The 25,000-nt window shown below is 47.0% G+C and overlaps 4 protein-coding genes across 6 annotated transcripts in view; 1 reads left to right on the top strand and 3 right to left on the bottom strand.

Annotated features, from left to right (window-relative positions):
* srsf7b (serine and arginine rich splicing factor 7b) overlaps positions 1-1,602 on the bottom strand; it is an 8,006-nt gene extending 6,404 nt beyond the window's left edge. For all 3 annotated transcript variants that reach the window (XR_009927409.1, XR_009927408.1, XM_062439662.1), the window contains exons 1-2: positions 1,491-1,602; positions 855-1,035 (exon numbers count right to left, since the gene is read on the bottom strand). Coding sequence is in view for 1 of the 3 variants with exons in the window: in XM_062439662.1 (XP_062295646.1) it covers positions 855-1,035; positions 1,491-1,518 (209 nt within the window). In the remaining 2 variants the exon portion in view is untranslated. The remainder of the gene's footprint in view (positions 1-854; positions 1,036-1,490) is intronic.
* A 325-nt stretch (positions 1,603-1,927) lies between these two features.
* Positions 1,928-3,040, top strand: gemin6 (gem (nuclear organelle) associated protein 6). The gene is made up of 2 exons (XM_062436905.1): positions 1,928-2,151; positions 2,388-3,040. Exons 1-2 carry the CDS (start codon positions 2,021-2,023, stop codon positions 2,824-2,826), a joined length of 570 nt encoding a protein of 189 aa, XP_062292889.1. The 5' UTR covers positions 1,928-2,020; the 3' UTR covers positions 2,827-3,040.
* Positions 3,041-9,050: 6,010 nt separating this feature from the next.
* Positions 9,051-10,782, bottom strand: LOC134000282 (tripartite motif-containing protein 16-like). Its single transcript, XM_062439650.1, has one exon. The coding sequence runs from the start codon at positions 10,765-10,767 to the stop codon at positions 9,100-9,102; it is 1,668 nt and encodes a 555-aa protein (XP_062295634.1). The 5' UTR covers positions 10,768-10,782; the 3' UTR covers positions 9,051-9,099.
* A 2,928-nt stretch (positions 10,783-13,710) lies between these two features.
* On the bottom strand, positions 13,711-23,323 carry sos1 (son of sevenless homolog 1 (Drosophila)). The gene is given in 20 exon segments (XM_062439681.1): positions 13,711-14,103; positions 14,106-14,436; positions 14,439-14,541; positions 15,374-15,419; positions 15,422-15,505; positions 19,356-19,463; positions 19,466-19,613; positions 20,035-20,151; positions 20,386-20,445; positions 20,447-20,518; positions 20,520-20,560; positions 20,653-20,770; positions 20,883-21,065; positions 21,184-21,284; positions 21,367-21,531; positions 21,534-21,590; positions 22,771-22,810; positions 22,812-22,875; positions 22,960-23,076; positions 23,244-23,323. Coding segments are annotated over 19 exon segments (1,956 nt in total). The 5' UTR covers positions 23,037-23,076; positions 23,244-23,323; the 3' UTR covers positions 13,711-14,062.
* Between the last annotated feature and the right edge of the window lie 1,677 nt (positions 23,324-25,000).

Here is a 25,000-nt window from a genome sequence, read left to right as displayed (position 1 = left end):
CGACATGTACAGGGTTCTAGATACATGTTCTACTGACAGAACGACATGTACAGGGTTCTAGATACATGTTCTACTGATGGAACGACATGTACAGGGTTCTAGATACACGTTCTACTGACGGAATGACATGTACAGGGTTCTAGATACACGTTCTACTGATGGAATGACATGTACAGGGTTCTAGATACACGTTCTACTGACAGAACGACATGTACAGGGTTCTAGATACATGTTCTACTGACGGAATGACATGTACAGGGTTCTAGATACATGTTCTACTGATGGAACGACATGTACAGGGTTCTAGATACACGTTCTACTGACGGAATGACATGTACAGGGTTCTAGATACACGTTCTACTGATGGAATGACATGTACAGGGTTCTAGATACACGTTCTACTGACAGAACGACATGTACAGGGTTCTAGATACATGTTCTACTGACAGAACGACATGTACAGGGTTCTAGATACATGTTCTACTGATGGAACGACATGTACAGGGTTCTAGATACACGTTCTACTGACGGAATGACATGTACAGGGTTCTAGATACACGTTCTACTGATGGAATGACATGTACAGGGTTCTAGATACACGTTCTACTGACAGAACGACATGTACAGGGTTCTAGATACATGTTCTACTGACAGAACGACATGTACAGGGTTCTAGATACATGTTCTACTGACGGAACGACATGTACAGGGTTCTAGATACACGTTCTACTATACTATTACTACCACTATATGTGTGTGTTAGTGTGTGTATATAATGTGTGTATTTCCACACACAGGTGTGTGTTACTGTGTGTTATTGTGTGTATTTCCACACACAGGTGTTTGTTACGTACTTGCCGTCTAAGCCTCTAACAGCATCATCAGCATCTCGAGGATCTTCAAACTCTACGAAGGCGAACCCTGGAGGGTTCCTGGCGATCCAGACGGTTCTGAGAGGACCGTAGTACCCGAAGGCTCGCTCCAGCTCACCTTTACCTGCACCAGTACCAAGGTTCCCCACGTACACCTTACTCTCTGCCAGCCAATCACAGCGCAGATACCTTTCATTAACACTCAGGTTCATTTATACTGAAGCAGAATATTAACATTAATATCTATTATCTATATATTATATTAATATCTATATATTTTATTCATATCTATTATCTATATATATTAATATATACTATCTATATATTATATTCATATCAATATATATATATATATTATTTACATTAATATCTATTATCTATATATTATATAATAATATATTAATATATTATTGTTATATTAATATTAATATGATGCAGTTCCGTCTGCAGCCTGCTGGCGGCGCTGCAGGTCAGCTGCTAACTGTCACGTCATGCTAATTGAGCTAGCCATGCTAACATACTGTCCGGTACCGGAACCTTGAGTCTCCGGTACCGGACAGTCCGCAGCACCGGGCCGTGAGGACACCGGGCCGCGAGGACACCGGGCGGCTCCGTTACCTCCTCCGTACCGACCGGACCGGGACATCTTCACCGCCGTTAGCTGCTAGCTGCTAGCGGAAGTTAATTAGCGACAACCAGCACGTCAAATATAACTTCCTGTGAGGCTTTTCAGAGTAAGGTCAGATATTAGTTCACAGAAAAAATATACGTTATTATTATTATTTAATTTATTATTATTAAATGTATTATTATTATTATTATTATTATTATAATTATTTACTTTATTACAGCAGCAGAATAAAGAACAATAATTAATATGCACAGTAATAGTAATATGAGTGTCACTGTTACACAGGAAACAGCAGAAACTGAACATTAATCTGAAAGGAACTCACCGCTTCCGGTTTGTACACCTATTATTTAAATAAAGTTGTGTCGGTCGGGGGGGGGGGTAGGAACCTTTATTTCATGGAGGAGTTTCCCCCCGGAGCATTTAGAGGCGCGTACAGCAGCTGCAGGACGCGCAGCTCTGAGTTTATTGATTTATTAATTAATCGATTAATTGATTGTTGATTGGAAGGACCGTGATGCAGTGCGGCTGGCCTCTCTTAGGTCCGCTGCAGTGGATCCGTTACGTCACCAAACAGGTGAAAGTGAAGGCGGGAAAAGATGAAGAGCTCCGAGGATGGCTGCTGACGGTTGACCCGGTAACAGCCAGGTAACACACACATACACACTATACACACATACACACTATACACACACACACACACACACACACACACTATACACACACACACACACATACATACACACACACACACACACACACATACACACTATACACACACACATACACACTATACACACACATACACACTATACACACACATACACAGTAGAAATGCAGCTGTGATCAGGTCTGATGTGTTCTGGTCCCGCCCCCCTGTGCAGTCTGGTTCTGGTGGACTTCGGAGATGTGGGCGGTTCCTCGGTCCGGGTGGTGATGGGTCACGCGGTGCAGCAGGTGGAGGTTCTACAGGATGCCGATGAAGAGATGGCGCTGCGGCTGCAGGCGGTCTTCACCCCCCCTCAGACCCGAAGCCTGGACCTGGACCCGGAGCAGCTCTGGCGGCGGCGGGACCGGGTCCGGGTCTGGCTGGAGAAGAACCGGGTCCCGGTGCAGGAGGACGGAGACCAGCTGACTGTAGCCGGAGCGCTGATCCTCTCCGCTCCGTACGGACCGGACGACTGCTGCAGCGCCAACCAGATCATCCTGGACCGGGTCCAGAGGCTGCTGCGGACCGATCCGCATCACCTGGACCCACCTGAGGACCAGGACCGGGACCAGGACCGGGACCAGGACCCAGACCGGGACCAGGACCAGGACTGATAAACCCTCCTGCTTGGAGGACCAATCAGAGCGCAGCAGCAGCTGATCTGGAACCTGTTACATTCACTGACAGTTGAAGCTCCGCCCCTGTCCTGCTGATGTCATCAGTGTGATGTCATCAGTGTGATGTCTTCAGTGTGATGTCATAACTGATAACAAATCAATATATTGATCCTTTAATATGAATTTGTTTGTTTTCTTTGAATAAAACATTAAAAATCTGATAAATGTGTCTCAACTAATCAGAAACTACCTGATCAATAAGATCAATAAGATCAATCTGATCAATAAGATCAATAAGATCAATCTGATCAATCTGATCAATAAGATCAATCTGATCAATAAGATCAATCTGATCAATAAGATCAATAAGATCAATCTGATCAATAAGATCAATAAGATCAATCTGATCAATCTGATCAGCTTTAATTGATCTTTTCTGACCTGTAACTGAACACTTTTGGACATTTAATCAAATCTGATCGGTTTATTGATGGTTTCCATGGTAACGACTTTAATCTTCAGTCTGTTTCTCTTTAATCTGAATTTAAACCAAATGTTTTCATTCAATCAGTGACATCACAGTGACATCACAGTGACATCACAGTGACATCACAGTGACATCACAGTGACATCACAGTGACATCACAGTGACATCACAGTGACATCACAGTGACATCACAGTGACATCACAGTTTATTATCTGCAGACTTTATGATCAATAATGAACAAACGTCTCTGACTCTGTGAGCAAATAAACTGAACCGTCAGAGACCCAGCAGAACTGTTCCCCGATGTTCCCTAATGTTCCCTAATGTTCCCTAATGTTCCCTGATGTTCCCTAATGTTCCCTAATGTTCCTTCATGTTCCCCGATGTTCCTTCATGTTCCCTAATGTTCCTTCATGTTCCCTAATGTTCCTTCATGTTCCCCGATGTTCCTTCATGTTCCCTAATGTTCCTTCATGTTCCCCGATGTTCCCTAATGTTCCCTGATGTTCCCTAATGTTCCTTCATGTTCCCCGATGTTCCCTAATGTTCTTTCATGTTCCCCGATGTTCCCTAATGTTCCTTCATGTTCCCTGATGTTCCTTCATGTTCCCTAATGTTCCTTCATGTTCCCTGATGTTCCTTCATGTTCCCTGATGTTCCTTCATGTTCCCTGATGTTCCTTCATGTTCCCTAATGTTCCTTCATGTTCCCTGATGTTCCTTCATGTTCCCTGATGTTCCCTAATGTTCCCCGATGTTCCCCGATGTTCCCCGATGTTCCCTAATGTTCCTTAATGTTCCTTCATGTTCCCCGATGTTCCCTAATGTTCCTTCATGTTCCCCGATGTTCCCTAATGTTCCTTCATGTTCCCTAATGTTCCCCGATGTTCCCTAATGTTCCTTCATGTTCCCCGATGTTCCCCGATGTTCCCCGATGTTCCCTGATGTTCCCTGATGTTCCCTGATGTTCCCTAATGTTCCCCGATGTTCCTTCATGTTCCCTAATGTTCCCTAATGTTCCTTCATGTTCCCTAATGTTCCCTAATGTTCCTTCATGTTCCCTAATGTTCCCTGATGTTCCCTGATGTTCCCTGATGTTCCTTCATGTTCCCTAATGTTCCCTGATGTTCCCTGATGTTCCCTAATGTTCCCTGATGTTCCCTGATGTTCCTTCATGTTCCCTAATGTTCCCTGATGTTCCCTAATGTTCCCTGATGTTCCTTCATGTTCCCCGATGTTCCCCGATGTTCCCCGATGTTCCCTAATGTTCCCTGATGTTCCCTGATGTTCCCTAATGTTCCCCGATGTTCCTTCATGTTCCCTAATGTTCCCTAATGTTCCTTCATGTTCCCTAATGTTCCCTAATGTTCCTTCATGTTCCCTAATGTTCCCTGATGTTCCCTGATGTTCCTTCATGTTCCCTAATGTTCCCTGATGTTCCCTGATGTTCCCTAATGTTCCCTGATGTTCCCTGATGTTCCTTCATGTTCCCTAATGTTCCCTGATGTTCCCTAATGTTCCCTGATGTTCCCTGATGTTCCCTAATGTTCCCTGATGTTCCCTGATGTTCCCTAATGTTCCCTGATGTTCCCTGATGTTCCCTAATGTTCCCTGATGTTCCCTAATGTTCCCTAATGTTCCCTGATGTTCCCTGATGTTCCCTAATGTTCCCTAATGTTCCCTGATGTTCCCTAATGTTCCCTGATGTTCCCTGATGTTCCCTAATGTTCCTTCATGTTCCTTCAGTTAAAACTCTTATCTGCTCCAAAACACCTTTCTTCTCCTCCTGGGCCTTTACACTGTTTTTTCTGCTGCAGGACTAGTCAGCTCTGATTGGCTGCTGCCACTCAACGAGCAGCTGAGAAGAAGGGGAGGGGAGGGGAGGGGAGGGGGGGGGAGGGGAGGGGAGGGGGGGGGGCTCATGATCGCTGCATGATCCCAAGTCCGCACCTCAGAGTCTCTTGAACAGGTTATATATATAGATATAGATATATAACCTGTAGATCAGTCGGAGTATTCATAGATCTTAAAAACAATCAATCATATTAATCAATAAACTTGATTGGTATGGGGTCAGGGGTCAGGGGTCAGGGGTCGGGGGTCAGGGGTCAGGGGTCGGGGGTCAGGGGTCAGGGGTCAGTATTAGGACCAAAACTCTTTATACTTCACATTAATGACTCTGCAAGGGTTCAGATACGTTAACATTAGTATTATTTGTTCTGTGGGGGGGGTTTAGTACTGGGGAGGACAGCATGACTGTGGGGGGGGGGGTTTAGTACTGGGGAGGACAGCGTGACTGTGGGGGGGGGGTTTAGTACTGGGGAGGACAGCATGACTGTGGGGGGGGGGGGGTTTAGTACTGGGGAGGACAATGTGACTGTGGGGGGGGGGTTTAGTACTGGGGAGGACAGCGTGACTGTGGGGGGGTTTAGTACTGGGGAGGACAGCGTGACTGTGGGGGGGGTTAGTACATGGGAGGACAGCGTGACTGTGGGGGGGTTTAGTACTGGGGGGGACAGCGTGACTGTGGGGGGGTTTAGTACTGGGGGGGTTTAGTACTGGGGAGGACAGCGTGACTGTGGGGGGGGGTTTAGTACTGGGGAGGACAGCGTGACTGTGGGGGGGTTTAGTACTGGGGGGGTTTAGTACTGGGGAGGACAGCGTGACTGTGGGGGGGGGTTTAGTACCGGGGAGGACAGCATGACTGTGGGGGGGGGGGGGGTTAGTACTGGGGAGGACAGCGTGACTGTGGGGGGGTTTTAGTACTGGGGAGGACAGCGTGACTGGGGGGGGGTTTAGTACTGGGGAGGACAGCATGACTGTGGGGGGGTTTAGTACTGGGGAGGACAGCATGACTGTGGGGGGGTTAGTACTGGGGAGGACAGCGTGACTGGGGGGGGGGGTTTAGTACTGGGGAGGACAGCGTGACTGTGGGGGGGTTTTAGTACTGGGGAGGACAGCGTGACTGTGGGGGGGTTTAGTACCGGGGAGGACAGCATGACTGTGGGGGGGTTTAGTACTGGGGGGTTTAGTACTGGGGAGGACAGCGTGACTGTGGGGGGGGGGTTTAGTACTGGGGAGGACAGCGTGAGTGTGGGGGGGTTTAGTACTGGGGAGGACAGCGTGAGTGTGGGGGGGTTTAGTACTGGGGAGGACAGCGTGACTGTGGGGGGGTTTTAGTACTGGGGAGGACAGCGTGACTGGGGGGGGGTTTAGTACTGGGGAGGACAGCATGACTGTGGGGGGGTTTAGTACCGGGGAGGACAGCATGACTGTGGGGGGGGGGGGTTTAGTACTGGGGAGGACAGCGTGACTGTGGGGGGGTTTAGTACTGGGGAGGACAGCGTGACCCAAACACGAGGTTCAGGGAGGAAGAGCTTCAACAACCGGATGTTTCATGAATAATTAATGTATTTGTTCAGTTATTTTTTATTTATTTATTTTCCTATGTTTTTGTAAATATGTAAATATGTAAATATGTTAAGATGTAAATATGTAAATATGTAATAGTGTTCAGTCCGGTTCCTCGTTGGTGGATCATTGAGGTTCCTCGTCGGTGGATCATTGAGGTTCCTCGTCGGTGGATCATTGCGGTTCCTCGTCGGTGGATCATTGAGGTTCCTCGTCGGTGGATCATTGAGGTTCCTCCTTGGTGGATCATTGAGGTTCCTCGTCGGTGGATCATTGAGGTTCCTCCTTGGTGGATCATTGAGGTTCCTCGTCGGTGGATCATTGAGGTTCATCGTCGGTGGATCATTGAGGTTCCTCGTCGGTGGATCATTGAGGTTCCTCGTCGGTGGATCATTGAGGTTCCTCGTCGGTGGATCATTGAGGTTCCTCCTTGGTGGATCATTGAGGTTCCTCGTCGGTGGATCATTGAGGTTCCTCGTCGGTGGATCATTGAGTTTCCTCGTCGGTGGATCATTGCGGTTCCTCGTCGGTGGATCATTGAGGTTCCCCGTCGGTGGATAATTGAGGTTCCTCGTCGGTGGATCATTGAGGTTCCTCGTCGGTGGATCATTGAGGTTCCTCGTCGGTGGATCATTGAGGTTCCTCGTCGGTGGATCATTGAGGTTCCTCGTCGGTGGATCATTGAGGTTCCTCGTCGGTGGATCATTGCGGTTCCTCGTCGGTGGATCACTGAGGTTCCTCGTCGGTGGATCATTGCGGTTCCTCGTCGGTGGATCACTGAGGTTCATCGTCGGTGGATCATTGAGGTTCATCGTCGGTGGATCATTGAGGTTCCTCGTCGGTGGATCATTGCGGTTCCTCGTTGGATTTCATTGACTATCCTAGTTGTGAAGGTAGATTTATTCCATGATGATTTTTAGTCCAACTACAAATCAGCGTCTGTGTCGCCTGAACTCACGTCTGTAATAAATGAGTTTGATCAATAGTTTCTGTTCGAGTCTTTTATCGTCCGTTAAAGTCTAAAATGTTTCTGTTAGTTTGAACCAACAGCTTCATCCTCGACCTTCATCTTCATCAAAATCTACTAAAAATAAATTAAATGACATCAGTTTATCTGCTGTTTCATGTTTGATCAAATGAATTCTTCCTATCTTCAGTTCAGGCCTGAATAATAAAACTTTTATCAGCTGAAAGAAAAAAGTGATAAAAAGAGTTTAGTGCAGAAAGCAGAAAGTTCAGAGACTCTGAACATGAACTCTGAACTTTGTGGTGTTTCAGGAGGAAAACTCTAATAAACTCTCATTGTAGTTTCACATTTTCTCAACAAGCTTTGAATGAGAAGAAAACACTTTGATCACTGTTGATAAAAATCATCTTTATTGATTATTGAAGCTTCAGATTGTTCACACATCCAATCAGTAAAGTGTGATCAATGATTTCATGTTCAGATTGACTTCATCCACACAGTCAGTTAGTTTAACCCAGAATGTCAGCTATGTACAAGAACATCATTAATGATTATTATCATGATCATTACAGTTTGATTGAACATTTCTTTATTTACAAAGTGATGAGAACAAAATATCTGATGAAGGAAGTTCTGCTGTTTTCTGTTTAAAGACCGTGTGAAGTGAATTCAGACATTTTCTTCTAAACACATTAAATAGGTCATAAATGTATTTCTAAAAAAGGTGTAAAAAGCATTTCAACCATTTAGATTTGAATTGTAGAGCTAGGCTTAGCATAAACCCGCCCTGCTGCTGTAGAGGTATAAATACATTCAGCGCACACTACTACTACTAGCCAGTTAGCTGAGCTAGCCGCCGAGTTAGCTGCCTAGCTAGCCGCCAAGTTAGCCGCCGAGCTAGCCGCTGAGTTAGCCGCCTAACTAGCCGCCGAGTTAGCCGCCTAGCTAGCCACCGAGTTAGCCGCCTAGCTAGCAGCTGAGTTAGCAGCAGAAAGCTCTCAAACCTAGCATCTATGTTTCTGGTAGGTGACTTTGATTGACAGGTGACACTTGGTAGGGAACTCGGCGGCCACTCCCACAGCGTTTGGGAGCAGAGAAATAGGCAGACTATTACACAACTTTGAAGCCTAATTTCATATATTTGGCGATTTTTTTAATCATTCACATTTGGCAGGGTGGTTAACAACACACTTTTTTGTGGTATGTTAAACTCAGAACACATATTGATTCTTACTTTACACAGACTTTAAAGAAACTGATGATATAAACGACACACACATAAAGTAAACAAAGTGTTGAATATCCATATTAGCATGTCAGCTGATCTCTGAGCAGCTCAGAAACATGGAGACAAAAACATGAAGAATTACAACATCTGACACATGAAGTCTGAAATGACTTCTGTCTATTTCAGTTTACACAACTCAGCTGTAACTCCTTCAAAATAAAGATGAAGTCCAGCATAGAGAGGCTGAGTGAATGTGGTCTGGACTCTGTGGAGGAGAGTCATGATTTCAGAGATGCTGTAGAAGGACAGAATACCTGCTCTGTGATCCAGGTACACTCCGACTCTGGAGGAAACAGGACCTGAGACGGGAGTAAAGATGTTGTTGAACCAAAATTTATAACTGTTGGTGCCACAAACTAAAGACCAAGATTTGTCATTATATCCAAATCCACATTGATTCCGGTCTCCTCCTCTGCTGACGTTCCTGTATGCAACAGCTACACGAACTTCGCCTCTCCTCTCCACCTCCCAGTAACAACGACCAGTCAGACTCTCTCTACTCAGCACCTGACGCCTATCAGTGAATCTGTCTGTGTAACTAGAATAAGACTGTTGTTGTCTAGTCCATTTTACTTTTCTGTTCCCCTCAGATAATAACAGATATGGGTTTGCTGTGTTTGGATCCAGAGTGATTTGACATGAATATTTTAAGAACTCAGCTCTGGTCTTGGGTTCTGGTTGTGGTAGCAAAACGTCCACATTAGTCACTGCCAGTGAGATGTTTGTCCATTTGTTCCTCAGGATGTCCTGTAGTTTATCTCTGAGCTCTGACACAGCTGCTGTCACATCCTCAAAGTATCTCAGAGGACGGATATTGATGCTGGATGAGTCTGTAGGTTCACTGAGTTGTGACACTGAGGGGTAGTTGTGTAGAAACTGGTTGTGATCCTCTGTGTGTGAGAGCTGCTTCAGTTCAGCGTCTTTCCTCTTCAGCTCAGTGATCTCCTGCTGCAGCTTCTCCTGAAGCTCTTTGACTCCACTCACTTCAGTTTCCTGCTGGGATCTGATCTGCTGCTTCACATCAGAGCTTCTTTTCTGGAGGAGACGGATCAGCTGAGTGAAGATCTTCTCACTGTCCTCCACTGCTTTATCAGCAGAGAGACTGACGGCCTCCACCTCCTGTTGAAGCAGCTTCACATCTTTCTCCCTGTCCTGGATTCTCTGCTGGATATTTAGTCGACTCACCTCGAGCTCTCTCTGCCTCTCAGTCCTTTCTGCTGCAGCTGAGACTGTGTCGTGGCATTTATGATCCTCCACAGAGCAGAGATAACAGATACTCTGCTGATCAGTACGGCAGAACATCTTCATCACCTCATCATGACGAGAGCAGATGTTCTCCTGGAGCTTCTCTGAGGGCTCCACCAGCTTGTGTTTCTTTAATTTGGTTGATTCAAAGTGAGGCTGGAGGTGATTCTCACAGTAAGAGATCAGACACTGCAGACAGGACTTGGAGGCTTTCAACTTCCTCCCAGTGCAGACATCACAGGCCACATCTTCAGGTCCAGCATAGCAGTGATCAGCAGGAGCAGCTTGGAGTCCAGTCTTCTTCAGCTGCTCCACTAAAGCTGCTAACATGGTGTTTTTCTTCAGGACAGGCCTCGGTGTGAAGGCCTCTCTGCACTGAGGGCAGCTGTAGATCCTCCTCTGATCCTCTGCATCCCAGAATCCTTTAATACAGCTCATACAGTAGCTGTGTCCACAGGAAGTAGTCACCGGATCCTTCAGTAGATCCAGACAAATCACACAGCTGATTGTTTCTCGGTCCAGCTGATCTTTCTGCTCCATTTCAGCTCTCAGAGTCAACGACTGTCTGAGTTTCACTTTCTCATAAGTGAAACAACTTTGAACTGATCTGATCATGTGATCCTGCTGAATGCAGCCTGATAGGTCTGTGCTGCGTCACATGTTGGTTACACCCATCTACAAACTGAAGGCAGAGAACAATGAAATCTGATCCCAGAGTGGAGCTTGTTGTGTTTAAAGAACAGGAACGATTATCAGCACTGTGGATTCAAACTGTGTTTCCTCATTTACAGTAAAGTCTCAGTTTAAAGCTTCTCAACATTTAACTTTACTGCAATGTACAAATACTACATTACAAGTAAAAGTACTGCAGTATTATGAGTGATGTAATTAAAGTATTACAGTAAAAGTACTGCAGTATTATAGTGATGTAGTATGCAGTATTACAGTAAAAGTACTGCAGTATTATAGTGATGTAGTATGCAGTATTACAGTAAAGTACTGCAGTATTATGAGTGATGTAGTATGCAGTATTACAGTAAAAGTACTGCAGTATTATAGTGATGTAGTATGCAGTATTACAGTAAAAGTACTGCAGTATTATAGTGATGTAGTATGCAGTATTACAGTAAAAAGTACACAAACACTTTGATCACTGTTGATAAAAATCATCTTTATTGATTATTGAAGCTTCAGATTGTTCACACATCCAATCAGTAAAGTGTGATCAATGATTTCATGTTCAGATTGACTTCATCCACACAGTCAGTTAGTTTAACCCAGAATGTCAGCTATGTACAAGAACATCATTAATGATTATTATCATGATCATTACAGTTTGATTGAACATTTCTTTATTTACAAAGTGATGAGAACAAAATATCTGTGATAGCAGTGATCAGCAGGAGCTGCTCCACTAAATCTGCTAACATGGTGTTAGCCTCTCTGCTGAACTTTGATCTGATCATGTGATCCTGCAGTAAAAGCAGTCCGACAGCTTCCTCAAACTGTTTCCTCATTTACATTTACAGCTGCACACTTCAGCCTTTAGACTCCGTTTATCACTCGGCTCTGTGTCCTCTCTGATGAGGTCAGCTGACTTCTGACTGACAGACGCAGTGATCACTGGTATCTGTTTAACCCGCTCCACTCACCGCCCGACTAACCCTAACCCATCTGTGGAGGCTGGACCTGAACCTGAAGACTGTCCCCTCTGTGGAGGCTGGACCTGAACCTGAACCCATCTGTGGAGGCTGGACCTGAACCTGAACCTGAACCCATCTGTGGAGGCTGGACCTGAACCTGAACCTGAACCCATCTGTGGAGGCTGGACCTGAACCTGAACCTGAACCCATCTGTGGAGGCTGGACCTGAACCTGAACCTGAACCCATCTGTGGAGGCTGGACCTGAACCTGAACCCATCTGTGGAGGCTGGACCTGAACCTGAACCCATCTGTGGAGGCTGGACCTGAACCTGAACCCATCTGTGGAGGCTGGACCTGAACCTGAACCCATCTGTGGAGGCTGGACCTGAACCTGAACCTGAACCCATCTGTGGAGGCTGGACCTGAACCTGAACCTGAACCCATCTGTGGAGGCTGGACCTGAACCTGAACCTGAACCCATCTGTGGAGGCTGGACCTGAACCTGAACCTGAACCCCTCTGTGGAGGCTGGACCTGAACCTGAACCTGAACCCATCTGTGGAGGCTGGACCTGAACCTGAACCTGAACCCCTCTGTGGAGGCTTCAGGATGATTAATAACTTTTCTCTGTTAAACATTCAGAAAATAAAAACATGCTTCCGTCTGAAAGCTGTCGATCATTTCTGTTCAAAGTGATTCAAAGTCCGACTCTTCATGTTTCCTCATGTTCCCCAATGTTTCCTAAGGTTCCCAAATGTTTCCTAAGGTTCCCAAATGTTTCCTAAGGTTCCCTCATGTTTCCTCATGTTCCCCAATGTTTCCTCATGTTCCCAAATGTGTCCTAAGGTTCCCTCATGTTTCCTCATGTTCCCAAATGTTCCCTAATGTTTCCTCATGTTCCCAAATGTTTCCTCATGTTCCCAAATGTTTCCCAAGGTTCCCAAATGTTCCCTAATGTTTCCTCATGTTCCCAAATGTTTCCTAAGGTTCCCAAATGTTCCCAAATCTTTCCTCATGTTCCCAAATGTGACCTAAGGTTCCCTCATGTTTCCTCATGTTCCCCAATGTTTCCTCATGTTCCCAAATGTGTCCTAAGGTTCCCTCATGTTTCCTCATGTTCCCTAATGTTTCCTCATGTTCCCAAATGTTTCCTCATGTTCCCAAATGTTTCCCAAGGTTCCCAAATGTTCCCTAATGTTTCCTCATGTTCCCAAATGTTTCCTAAGGTTCCCAAATGTTTCCTCATGTTCCCAAATGTGACCTAAGGTTCCCTCATGTTTCCCAATGTTTCCTCATGTTCCCAAATGTGTCCTAAGGTTCCCTCATGTTTCCTCATGTTCCCAAATGTTTCCTAAGGTTCCCAAATGTTAAACTTTACTAGTAAACCAATCAGTAAGTAAATAGATATTTCCTCCTAAACAAGCAGGTGGTTCCCCTCATAACGAGAGTTTATACATTTAAACATCAAAGGTTGCTACACAAATGCCTCCAAATGTTCCCAAATATTCACTAATGTTCCCTAATGTTCACTTATATTACCTAATGTTCCCAAATGTTCCCTAATGTGCTTTGATTCAGTGAGTCAGAAGAATACAAACTGTGGAAATGAAACCAGATTTTAGATTTTAATGTTGAGAACTTTAAGCTCTTGGTTCTCATGGTTCTGATGGTTCTCCTGGTTCTGATGGTTCTGATGGTTCTCCTGGTTCTCATGTTCTACATCAGCTCTGAGATAAAGTTTCTCTCATATACAGGAAGTCAGTGAACAAGTTTAAATTAATCAGTGTTGAGCAGAACTCACCTGAGTCTGGTTTCCATGGTAATGAGGACAGGAGTCGGGTTCTGGTAGAAACACGTTTATTCCCTTGTTTTACAGAAGGCAACATGTTCTTTACATGTTCTAACAGGAACCATCAGAGAACCAGCATCAGGTCTGCCAGAATCAGTCCGTCTCAGGAAGTACCTCTTTGGTTCTGCTCTGGTACCTCAGAGTCTGAGACCCAAACGCAGACGTTCTCCGACGTTCTGCTGGAGGCCACAGTTTGTTTTTTTAAGGGCACGTGAAGTTTGGATACGTTCAGTCCTGATTGGATCAGAGCGTCCCGATTGGTCCATCAGATGTTCTGTTTGTTCTGATCCAATCCGCTGTAGTGTTAGCTCGTCTAGCCCCGCCTCCCGCTACGGCTGTCCAATCAGCTGCTCACAGTGCGGGGGGCGTGTCCAGCAGGGGGGCGTGGCTCAGAGACTCCCTCTTATAGGTCTTGGGGGGGAGTTTGGGGACACCGTGCCGAGGTGGACGGGGGGGGCCGTCCAATGGGAGCTGGGGGAGGGTCGGGGACGGGAGGGGCATCTTCCGGGAGGCGGGGCTAGGGGTGGGGGTGGAGGGGGCGGGGGAGGAAGAGGAGGGGGGGGACGAGGAGGAAGCGGTGGAGGCGGGGCTTATAGAGGAGGAGGAGGAGGAGGGGAAGAAGGCCTGAGGCAGCAGGTCACAGCGGGGGCGGCCCTGAGGGGGGGGCAGGAGGTGCAGAGGAGAGCTGAGAGGCTCACGAGGAGGCAGCGAGGGGGGGTGCTGTCGGGGGGGGACGACGACGAAGACACCGACGAAGAGTAACGAGGAGGGAGGAGCTTACAGGTGGGCTGACGAGGGGGGACGGCGGGGGGGGCTGTCCAACTTAGACATCATCTGAGGACGAGAGAGAGAGACAGTTAGAGAGAGAGACAGTTAGAGAGAGAGACAGTTAGAGAGAGAGACAGTTAGAGAGAGAGAGACAGTTAGAGAGAGAGACAGTTAGAGAGAGAGACAGTTAGAGAGAGAGACAGTTAGAGAGAGAGAGAGAGACAGTTAGAGAGAGAGAGACAGTTAGAGAGAGAGAGAGAGAGACAGTTAGAGAGAGAGACAGTTAGAGAGAGAGACAGTTAGAGAGAGAGAGAGACAGTTAGAGAGAGAGAGAGACAGAGAGAGAGAGACAGTTAGAGAGAGAGAGACAGTTAGAGAGAGAGACAGTTAGAGAGAGAGGACAGTTAGAGAGAGAGACAGTTAGAGAGAGAGAGAGACAGTTAGAGAGAGAGAGAGAGACAGTTAGAGAGAGAGACAGTTAGAGAGAGAGAGAGACAGTTAGAGAGAGAGACAGTTAGAGAGAGAGACAGTTAGAGAGAGAGACAGTTAGAGAGAGAGAGACAGTTAGAGAGAGAGAGACAGAGAGAGAGAGAGACAGTTAGAGAGAGAGAGACAGTTAGAGAGAGAGACAGTTAGAGAGAGAGACAGTTAGAGACAGAGAGACAGTTAGAGAGAGAGAGACAGAGAGAGAGAGAGACAGTTAGAGAGAGAGACAGAAAGACAGTTAGAGAGAGAGAGACAGAGAGAGAGAGACAGTTAGAGAGAGAGACAGTTAGAGAGAGAGACAGTTAGAGAGAGAGACAGTTAGAGACAGAGAGACAGTTAGAGAGAGAGACAGTTAGAGAGAGAACCTATCCTAACAGAACCTCAGGGTTCTCTAGAGAACATGTCTGGTACCTTGGACGGTGAGGACTCTGCTGGAGCCGACTCCGTCGTCTGCGAGGTGGAACCGGAGGAGGAACCGGAACTTCCTCAGAACCCCGACTGAAACTCACCATGGACGAGACGGAGGAAGACCCTGAGAACAGCAGGAAGGAACTTAGAACATAGAACCGGTTCACCTGTCTGCAGCTGATTGGTTCTCACACTCAGGTGTCACACTCAACACATGATGCTGGGGATGGCTGTTACCATGGCAACGATGTCAAGGTGGGCTACCTGTCTAACAAGCCAGTGTGATGGACAGGTGAGTGATGGACAGGTGAGTGATGGACAGGTGAGTGATGGACAGGTGAGTGATGGACAGGTGAGTGATGGACAGGTGAGTGATGGACAGGTGAGTAAAGGACAGGTGAGTGATGGACAGGTGAGTAAAGGACAGGTGAGTGATGGACAGGTGAGTGATGGACAGGTGAGTGATGGACAGGTGAGTGATGGACAGGTGAGTAAAGGACAGGTGAGTAAAGGACAGGTGAGTGATGGACAGGTGAGTGATGGACAGGTGAGTAAAGGACAGGTGAGTAAAGGACAGGTGAGTAAAGGACAGGTGAGTGATGGACAGGTGAGTGATGGACAGGTGAGTAAAGGACAGGTGAGTGATGGACAGGTGAGTGATGGACAGGTGAGTGATGGACAGGTGAGTAAAGGACAGGTGAGTGATGGACAGGTGAGTGATGGACAGGTGAGTGATGGACAGGTGAGTGATGGACAGGTGAGTGATGGACAGGTGAGTAAAGGACAGGTGAGTGATGGACAGGTGAGTAAAGGACAGGTGAGTGATGGACAGGTGAGTGATGGACAGGTGAGTGATGGACAGGTGAGTGATGGACAGGTGAGTAAAGGACAGGTGAGTGATGGACAGGTGAGTGATGGACAGGTGAGTGACGGACAGGTGAGTAAAGGACAGGTGAGTAAAGGACAGGTGAGTGATGGACAGGTGAGTAAAGGACAGGTGAGTAAAGGACAGGTGAGTGATGGACAGGTGAGTGATGGACAGGTGAGTGATGGACAGGTGAGTAAAGGACAGGTGAGTAAAGGACAGGTGAGTGATGGACAGGTGAGTGATGGACAGGTGAGTAAAGGACAGGTGAGTGATGGACAGGTGAGTGATGGACAGGTGAGTGATGGACAGGTGAGTGATGGACAGGTGAGTGATGGACAGGTGAGTAAAGGACAGGTGAGTGATGGACAGGTGAGTGATGGACAGGTGAGTAAAGGACAGGTGAGTGATGGACAGGTGAGTAAAGGACAGGTGAGTGATGGACAGGTGAGTGATGGACAGGTGAGTGATGGACAGGTGAGTGATGGACAGATTAAGGAGGATCATACTAACGTGGGCCGTGAGGCAGAGAGACCACCGCAAAGATACTGTCGCATGCTGTAGGAGGAGAGGAGGAGAACACTGTGAGAGGAGGAGGAGGAGAGTAGGAGGAGGAGGAGTAGGGGGAGGAGTAAGAATAGTAAGAGGAGGAGTAAGAATAGTAGGAGCAGGAGTAGGAGGAGTAGGAATAGGAGTAGGAGGAGTAGGAGGAGGAGGAGTAGGAGGAGGAAGAATAGGAGGAGGAGGAGAACACTGTGAGAGGAGGAGGAGTAGGAGGAAAAGTAGGAGTAGTAGGAGGATAAGTAGGAGGAGGAGGAATAGGAGGAGGAGTAAGAATAGTAGGAGTAGGAGGAGTAGGAGGAGGAGGAGGAAGAATAGGAGGAGAGGAGGAGAACACTGTGAGAGGAGGAGGAGGAGGAGTAGGAGGAGTAGGAGGAGGAGGAGTAGGGGGAGGAGTAAGAATAGTAAGAGGAGGAGTAACAATAGTAGGAGCAGGAGTAGGAGGAGTAGGAGGAGTAGGAGGAGTAGGAATAGTAGGAGTAGGAGTAGGAGGAGTAGGAGGAGTAGGAGGAGGAAGAATAGGAGGAGGAGGAGAACACTGTGAGAGGAGTAGGAGTAGGAGGAGAAGTAGGAGTAGTAGGAGGATAAGTAGGAGGAGGAGGAATAGGAGGAGGAGTAAGAATAGTAGGAGTAGGAGGAGTAGGAGGAGGAGGAGGAGAACACTGTGAGAGGAGGATGAGGAGGAGGAGTATGAGGAGAAGTAGGAGTAGTAGGAGGAGGAGGAGGAATAGGAGGAGGAGTAAGAATAGTAGGAGTAGGAGGAGGAGGAGGATAAGACTGTGAGAGGAGGAGGAGGAGTAAGCGTAGGAGTAGGAGGAAGAGGAGTAGGAGTAGGAGGAGGAGTAGGAGTAGGAGGAGGAGTAGGAGTAGGAGGAGTAGGAGGAACAGGAGGAGTAGGAGGAGGATGACGAGTAGGAGGAGGAAGAGGAGTAGGAGGAGGAGGGGGAGGAGGAGGAAGAGGAGTAGGAGGAGTAAGAGGAGGAGTAGGAGTAAGATGAGGAGTAGGAGTAAGAGTAGGAGGAGGAGGAGGAGTAGGAGTAGGAGGAGTAAGAGGAAGAGGAGGAGTAAGAGGAGGAGTAGGAGGAGTAGGAGGAGGAGTAGGAGTAGATGGAGTAGGATGAGTAGGAGTAGGGGGAGGAGGAGTAGGAGGAAGAGGAGGAGGAGGAGGTGGAGGAGGAGTAGGAGTAAGAGGAGGAGGAGGAGTAGGAGGAGGACGAGTAGGAGTAGGAGGAGGAGTAGGAGGATGAGTAAGAGGAGGAAGAGGAGGGGAAGAGGAGGAGGGAGGAGTAGGAGGAGGAGGAGGAGAAGGAGGAGGAGAAGGAGAAGGAGAAGGAGGAGGAGTAGGAAGAGGAGGAGGAGTAGGAGAAGGAGGAGGAGTAGGAGGAGGAGGAGGAAGAGGAAGAGTAGGGAGGAGGAGTAGGAGAAGGAGGAGGAGTAGGAGGAGGAGGAGGAAGAGGAGGAAAAGTAGGAGGAGGAGGAGAAGGAGGAGTAGTAGGAGGAGGAGGAAGAGGAGGAGGAGGAGTAGGAGAAGGAGGGAGGGAGTAGGAGGAGGAGGAAGAGGAGGAGGAGGAAGAGTAGGAGTAGGAGGAGGAGGAGTAGACTGCTGTCTGCGGTTGATCAGATGTTTCCGTGATTTAAAGATTTCAAAGTGATCAGCTGATCACTGATCTAAAATCAATGAGTTCAATAATTAATAATTCTTCTCCTTAAGATCTGATCCAGTGATGTCATCAATACTTTATTCTAGTTCTAGTTATTGATCAGACTGATCGATATCACAGAGATGAAGGTTAGTGCAGGTTAGTCCGAGCTGTTAGTGACACACACACACACACCTGAGAGTTCACCTGTCACACACACACACACACACACAACACACACACACCTGAGAGTTCACCTGTCACACACACACACACACACACACACACACACACCTGAGAGTTCACCTGTCACACACACACAAACACACACACACACACACACCTGAGAGTTCACCTGTCACACACACACACACACACACACCTGAGATTTCACCTGTCACACACACACACACACACACACACACACACACACACACACACACACACACACACACACACACACACACACACACACACACACACACACACACCTGAGAGTTCACCTGTCACACACACACACACACACACCTGAGAGTTCACCTGTCACACACACACAAACACACACACACACACACACCTGAGAGTTCACCTGTCACACACACACACACACACACACACCTGAGAGTTCACCTGTCACACACACACAAACCACACACACACACACACACCTGAGAGTTCACCTGTCACACACACACACACACACACACACCTGAGAGTTCACCTGTCACACTCACACACACACACACACACACACACACACACACACACACACACACACACACACACACACACACACCTGAGAGTTCACCTGTCACACCTGCTGTGATTGGTGTGCTGTGTGAGTGGGGCGGGGGCTTGTTGTCAGCTCTGCCTGTGATTGGTGTGCTGTGTGAGTGGGCGGGGCTTACTGGAGTGGAACGGGCTGCTGGGCCCCTGCGGCGAGTCGAACACGCTGCCTACGTCGGTGGAGCTGGAGGTGGCGGAAGCGGGGGGCGGAGTCAGCGGCGTGCGGGGGAGTTGGGAGCAGACACGGCCCCACAGTCAGACTCGCTGTCCAGGGTCCGGCTGTAGCTGATCTTTCTCGGCTCGCTCTGCAGCGGCGTCGGGTGGCGCATGGACTTCGGACGGATCCCCGGAGACTTCAGAGGAAAGGTCACCCTCCTTTGCTGGGGGGGGGGGGGGGGGGGAGGGGCGCATTAAGAAGTGGGGGTCGCATCCTACATCCTTCTATACTACATCCTTCTATACTACATACTACTATACTACATCCTTCTATACTACATACTACTATACTACATACTACTATACTACATACTACTATACTACATCCTTCTATACTACATCCTTCTATACTACATACTACTATACTACATACTACTATACTACATACTACTATACTACACACTACACACTAAACGACCAGATAGTAAGCAGACCGTTTACACTGTAGTAAACTACACGATTTACCCACAATGCATTTCGTTCCTACCCGAGCTGAAATCAGCAAGCTGAAGCTGATTTTCATTTTAGCTCTAACTCTGTAAATATACCACTTTCGGTCGTTGTCGTTGCCATGGTGACACTTACAAAGCGAGGTAAGGAGCGGGCGTTTCGGGGCTCGATCACCAGAGATTTGTTGAACAGATGATCTGCGAAGTCTTTCTCCGACATGTCCTTCATCGGGTTCAGGGTCTCGAAGAACTTCTGCTCCACAGAACATAGAACACAGGACATAGAACACAGGACATAGAACATAGAACACAGGACAGAAAACACAGAGATTGATTTGACTGATTTGATTGATTTGACTGATTTGATTGATTGACTCATTGACTCATTGACTCATTGACTGATTGATTGATTGACTCATTGACTCATTGATTGATTGACTGATTGACTGATTGACAGCAGATGATTGACAGCAGGTGGCAGACTGACCCTCATCTCGCCCTCCACCCTCAGACAGTACGGCTGGTTCTGGTACTGTTGGATCTCTCCCGGTGATCTCGGCAACCTTCCTCCTCTTGCTGAAGTTGATGAGTTCTTTGCCGTGTCGGTGCAGCACGTCGGGGGTTCCCCTCCTCCGTCTTCAGGATGTTGGTCAGGTAGATTCCTGTCACACACACACACACACACACACGTTATTTAACCTCTGACCTCAGGCCGGCTGATGGCTCCACTCACAGCTGATCTCTTGGGTCGTACCAAAGAAAGGGACGCAGGGGGGGTTGATGGAGCGCAGTTTGGCCAAATACTTCTTGTAGTGATCTTCGCTCAGCTCGTGAGCTTCCTCCAGAATCTTCTTCTGCCGACTTGTGATTTGCTGCAAACACAACGAAGAATTAACCCAAACGTCATTACGAGGTCACTGTGAGGTCACTGTGAGGTCATTATGTGGTCACTGTGAGGTCACGGTGAGGGTTAGGGTTAGGTACCTCGAAGGTATGGTCCAGTCTGTAGACCGGAGAGGAGTTCATGGCGCTGACGACTTCCAGAACTCCGTTGAAGTTGTTGAGTTCCTGAAAGACCTGCAGGATCTCGATGATCCGAGACACGACGGCTACTCGTTCCTCCAGGTTCTCCATCTCCACGATGCACCTGCAGAGAGACACACTGAGTCAGCAGGTCACAGACCACCACCCCCCCAGGAAGAGGAAGAGGTCACAGTGATGTCACAGTGATGTCACACAGTGACGTCACAGGTGATGTCTTACTTCCTCGAACCACAGCGTCAGGGTTGGTGGTGTGCCGGATCATCTTCAGCAGGTTCGGGGAGTGGATCTCTTTGTCCTCTTTGGTCCAGACGCTGCCGACCAGCTCTGACGGCTGCACCGCCCCTGCGGGTGGAGGTCAGGGGTCAGAGGTCAGGGGTCAGAGCCTTCGGCGGCCGTCTGACCTCTGACCTCTGGATGCGTTACCTGTAGTACTCGGACTCGATGAGGGTGAGCTGCCGGGCGATCTCGATGGGGTGCAGCGTGAGGAGGTTGAAGGAATCTTGGTTTCCTGGTTTGCTGAGGTGCCACTCGAAGGGAGGAGGAGAGTTCTGGAAGGTGATGCTGTCTCTGGGTTGTACACCGGCAGCGGGTTCTTCTTCCTGAAGATGATCTTAGTGATGGACTCCACCCACTTCCTCATGGTCTTACCTGGCACACACAGGGTCATCAGAGAGGTTAGAAACAGTCTGAGCTGGAACCTTTATATCTGAAACACAGCTGTTCTGTAGGGATGAGTCATTAAACCTGGATAATCATTGGTGGTCTAACTGTGACCTCCATGATGTCTTGCTGCATTGAGTCACTGAGCTGTGTAGTCTACATTCAGCTTCATTAACAGCTACTTTCAGCCACTAGGAGGAGCTCTAAGCTTCTTGTGTTGAAGTAGAACCTGACACACAGAGTGAATGTTTACTGCTGCCCTCGGCTACTTTGACTCGGTAGTAAGTTAGCCTGCTAGCAAGCTGACTGGAGGGAACATGATGGTAGTAAGTTATCCTGCTAGCTAGCTGACTGGAAGGAACATGATGGTAGTAAGTTATCCTGCTAGCTAGCTGACTGGAAGGAACATGATGGTAGTAAGTTATCCTGCTAGCTAGCTGACTGGAGGGAACATGATGGTAGTAAGTTATCCTGCTAGCAAGCTGACTGGAGGGAACATGATGCAGACGAAGACACACAAAAGTCCCAGCGTGGTTTAAAAGCTTCCAGAAAGTAAAGGATAATGTTGTCAGGTGTGAAATATGTGGAGCAGAGTTGAGCTATGGTGGCTTCACATGGACAAAAAGCTGCCTCACCTGTCTGTATCTCAGGATGGGTCTAACTGTGACGTCCATGATGTTTTGCTGCATTGAGTCACTGAGCTGTGTAGTCTACGTTCAGCCACTAGGAGGAGCTCTAAGTAGAACCCTGACACTGTTGCCCTCCGGCTACTCTGACTCGGTAGTGAGTTAGCCTGTAGCCCGTCTTTAATGTAATAAGACAGGGGGGTCAATCATGCGAACCGGCCCACTTTCCTTCTTGTCATCTCTTTCTTTCCTTCCTTCCTTCCTTCCTTCTCTTCCTTCCTTCCTTCCCTTCCTTCCTTCCTTCCTTCCTTCCACCTGTTATATTTTTAGGGGTCTGTAAGCCTGTAAGATTTATTTCTTTTAATTAATGTGTTTCTGTAATAAAACGAAGGCTGATTATCATTTAAATTAATATTAGTTTGTGCAGTTAAAGCTTGTTCAAAGTTATTTTTGTTACTTTATTTATTTAGTCCTTCTGAATGTTGACATTCAGTAAATATTCAGTTATTCGTAGGTTAGCCAACATTAACACAGGTGTGTACCTCTGACTGAAGAGATGAACTCCTCCAAGCGCTCCAGCATTTAAAAACTCTCTCTCAAAGTCGTAGAAGTGATGCTCCACCCAGTGGCGACACACGTTCAGCACTCTGCAGGGTCAGAGGTCAGAGGTCAGACAGGCTTACAAACACCAGGTGACTGTAAATATAAGCCTCCAGCAGGGGGCGTCGTACCTGAGCTGCACCGGCTGAACAAACTCTTTCCTGAAGCGTTTGAGCTCGGGGCTGATCGGCTGCTCGGCTCCCTCCATCGGATCCGGCTCAAAGACTCGAGGCTCCGGGATCTCAAACCTGAACAGAACCAGATCGTCATCGGCTGTTTATGACATCATCATTCAGACTGTGTTACCACGGCGATAAATGTTGGCGACTGTGAAACAACAGAAATGTTAACGATAATCAATAACACAGTGAACGTGCACAGGATCAATAACCAGGTGCTGAACAGGTGAGCTCACCTCTCGATGAGCAGGTCCAGCAGCTCCTTAGGTTTACAGAACGATCGATACGTCGTCAGAAAGGTTCGCACGAAGTTTGGATCTGAAGGACAAAACCAGAGCAAGAGCTGATCAGCTGATCAATAACCACTGATCACATCCAATCAGACCAGCTGATCAATAACCTCTGATCACATCCAATCAGACCAGCTGATCAATAACATCTGATCACATCCAATCAGACCAGCTGATCAATAACCTCTGATCACATCCCAATCAGACCAGCTGATCAATAACCTCTGATCACATCCAATCAGACCAGCTGATCAATAACATCTGATCACATCCAATCAGACCAGCTGATCAATAACATCTGATCACATCCAATCAGACCAGCTGATCAATAACCTCTGATCACATCCAATCAGACCAGCTGATCAATAACCTCTGATCACATCCAATCAGACCAGCTGATCAATAACCCCTGATCACATCCAATCAGGGATCACTTGTCTGCTCTAAAGTGTTCAGGTGACATCATCACTCACTGTGTAAACGGCTGATCTGATTGGCTGGTGATGCTGACATCATCACTGTGAAAACACTGAGAGGAAACAGAGGAAACGCCTCACTAACAATCAGCCAGGAAACGCACACACACACACACACACACACACACACACACACACACACACACTCAGACACACACACACACACACAGTCCTGAAATAGAAAACCCCCACTACGTGTGTATGTGTGTGTGTGTTTGTGTGTGTGTGTCTGTGTGTGTGTGTGTGTGTGTGTGTGTGTGTGTGTGTGTGTGTGTGTGTGTGTGTGTGTGTGTGTGTGTGTGTGTGTGTGTGTGTGTGTGTGTGTGTGTGTGTGTGTGTGTGTGTGTGTGTGTGTTGTGTGTGTGTGTGTGTGTGTGTGTGTGTGTGTGTGTGTGTGTGTGTGTGTGTGTGTGTGTGTGTGTGTGTGTGTGTGTGTGTGTGTGTGTGTGTGTGTGTGTGTGTGTGTGTGTGTGTGTGTGTGTGTGTGTGTGTGTGTGGTGTGTGTGTGTGTGTGTGTGTGTGTGTTCAAAGACTTCATGAATATTTCACACTGAGGAGCAGAGCAGAGAGATCCACAGTTCATCTGTCGGAGGATCAAACTGCTTCTTTTTTTTAAAGTCAAGAAAAATAAATTCATGGTTATTCCTCATATAAAAACTACTGCAGCTGTTTAAAAACGGTCCTAAAATATAATAAAAAACAACTGAGGAAATTAAATTGATGTAATAATAATGATATTTATTTATAGAGCACTTTTCTAATCTCACATTACAAAATGCTTCATGAGGCACCAAATTAAAACCAGCAGGTTTCACAAAGCAGCAGAATTTAAACAAATTATAAAACAAATACATTAATAAAAATCATCAATTAAATAAAACAAAATTAAAATGTATAAGACTTGAATGATCAGAGCAGTTTATAAAACAAATGACAGCACGAGGGGCGATCAATTAGATTTATAAAATCCATAAAAATCTATGAAATCAGTGGTCCAGGTTGTTAATAAGATAAATATAATCATGAAAAAGGTTCTCTGATAAAAGTAAACTATTACAGAAAGATGAACTGGTTTATGTAAATACTTGTTAAATTGATTATAATTTAACTTCAGTTATTATTAAATTATCCCTTATACTGTAATTTGGGGCTGAAACTAACAAATGTTTTAATTACAGTATTAATGAATCTGTAAATGTTTTAAAATGATTTATCAATTAATTCCTT

The sequence above is a fragment of the Scomber scombrus genome, chromosome 2 (assembly GCF_963691925.1).
Source record: "Scomber scombrus chromosome 2, fScoSco1.1, whole genome shotgun sequence".
Classification (NCBI taxonomy): Eukaryota; Metazoa; Chordata; class Actinopteri; order Scombriformes; family Scombridae; genus Scomber; species Scomber scombrus.
Note: the sequence above shows the minus strand (reverse complement) of the source record. Positions and strands in the feature narration are given on the sequence as shown.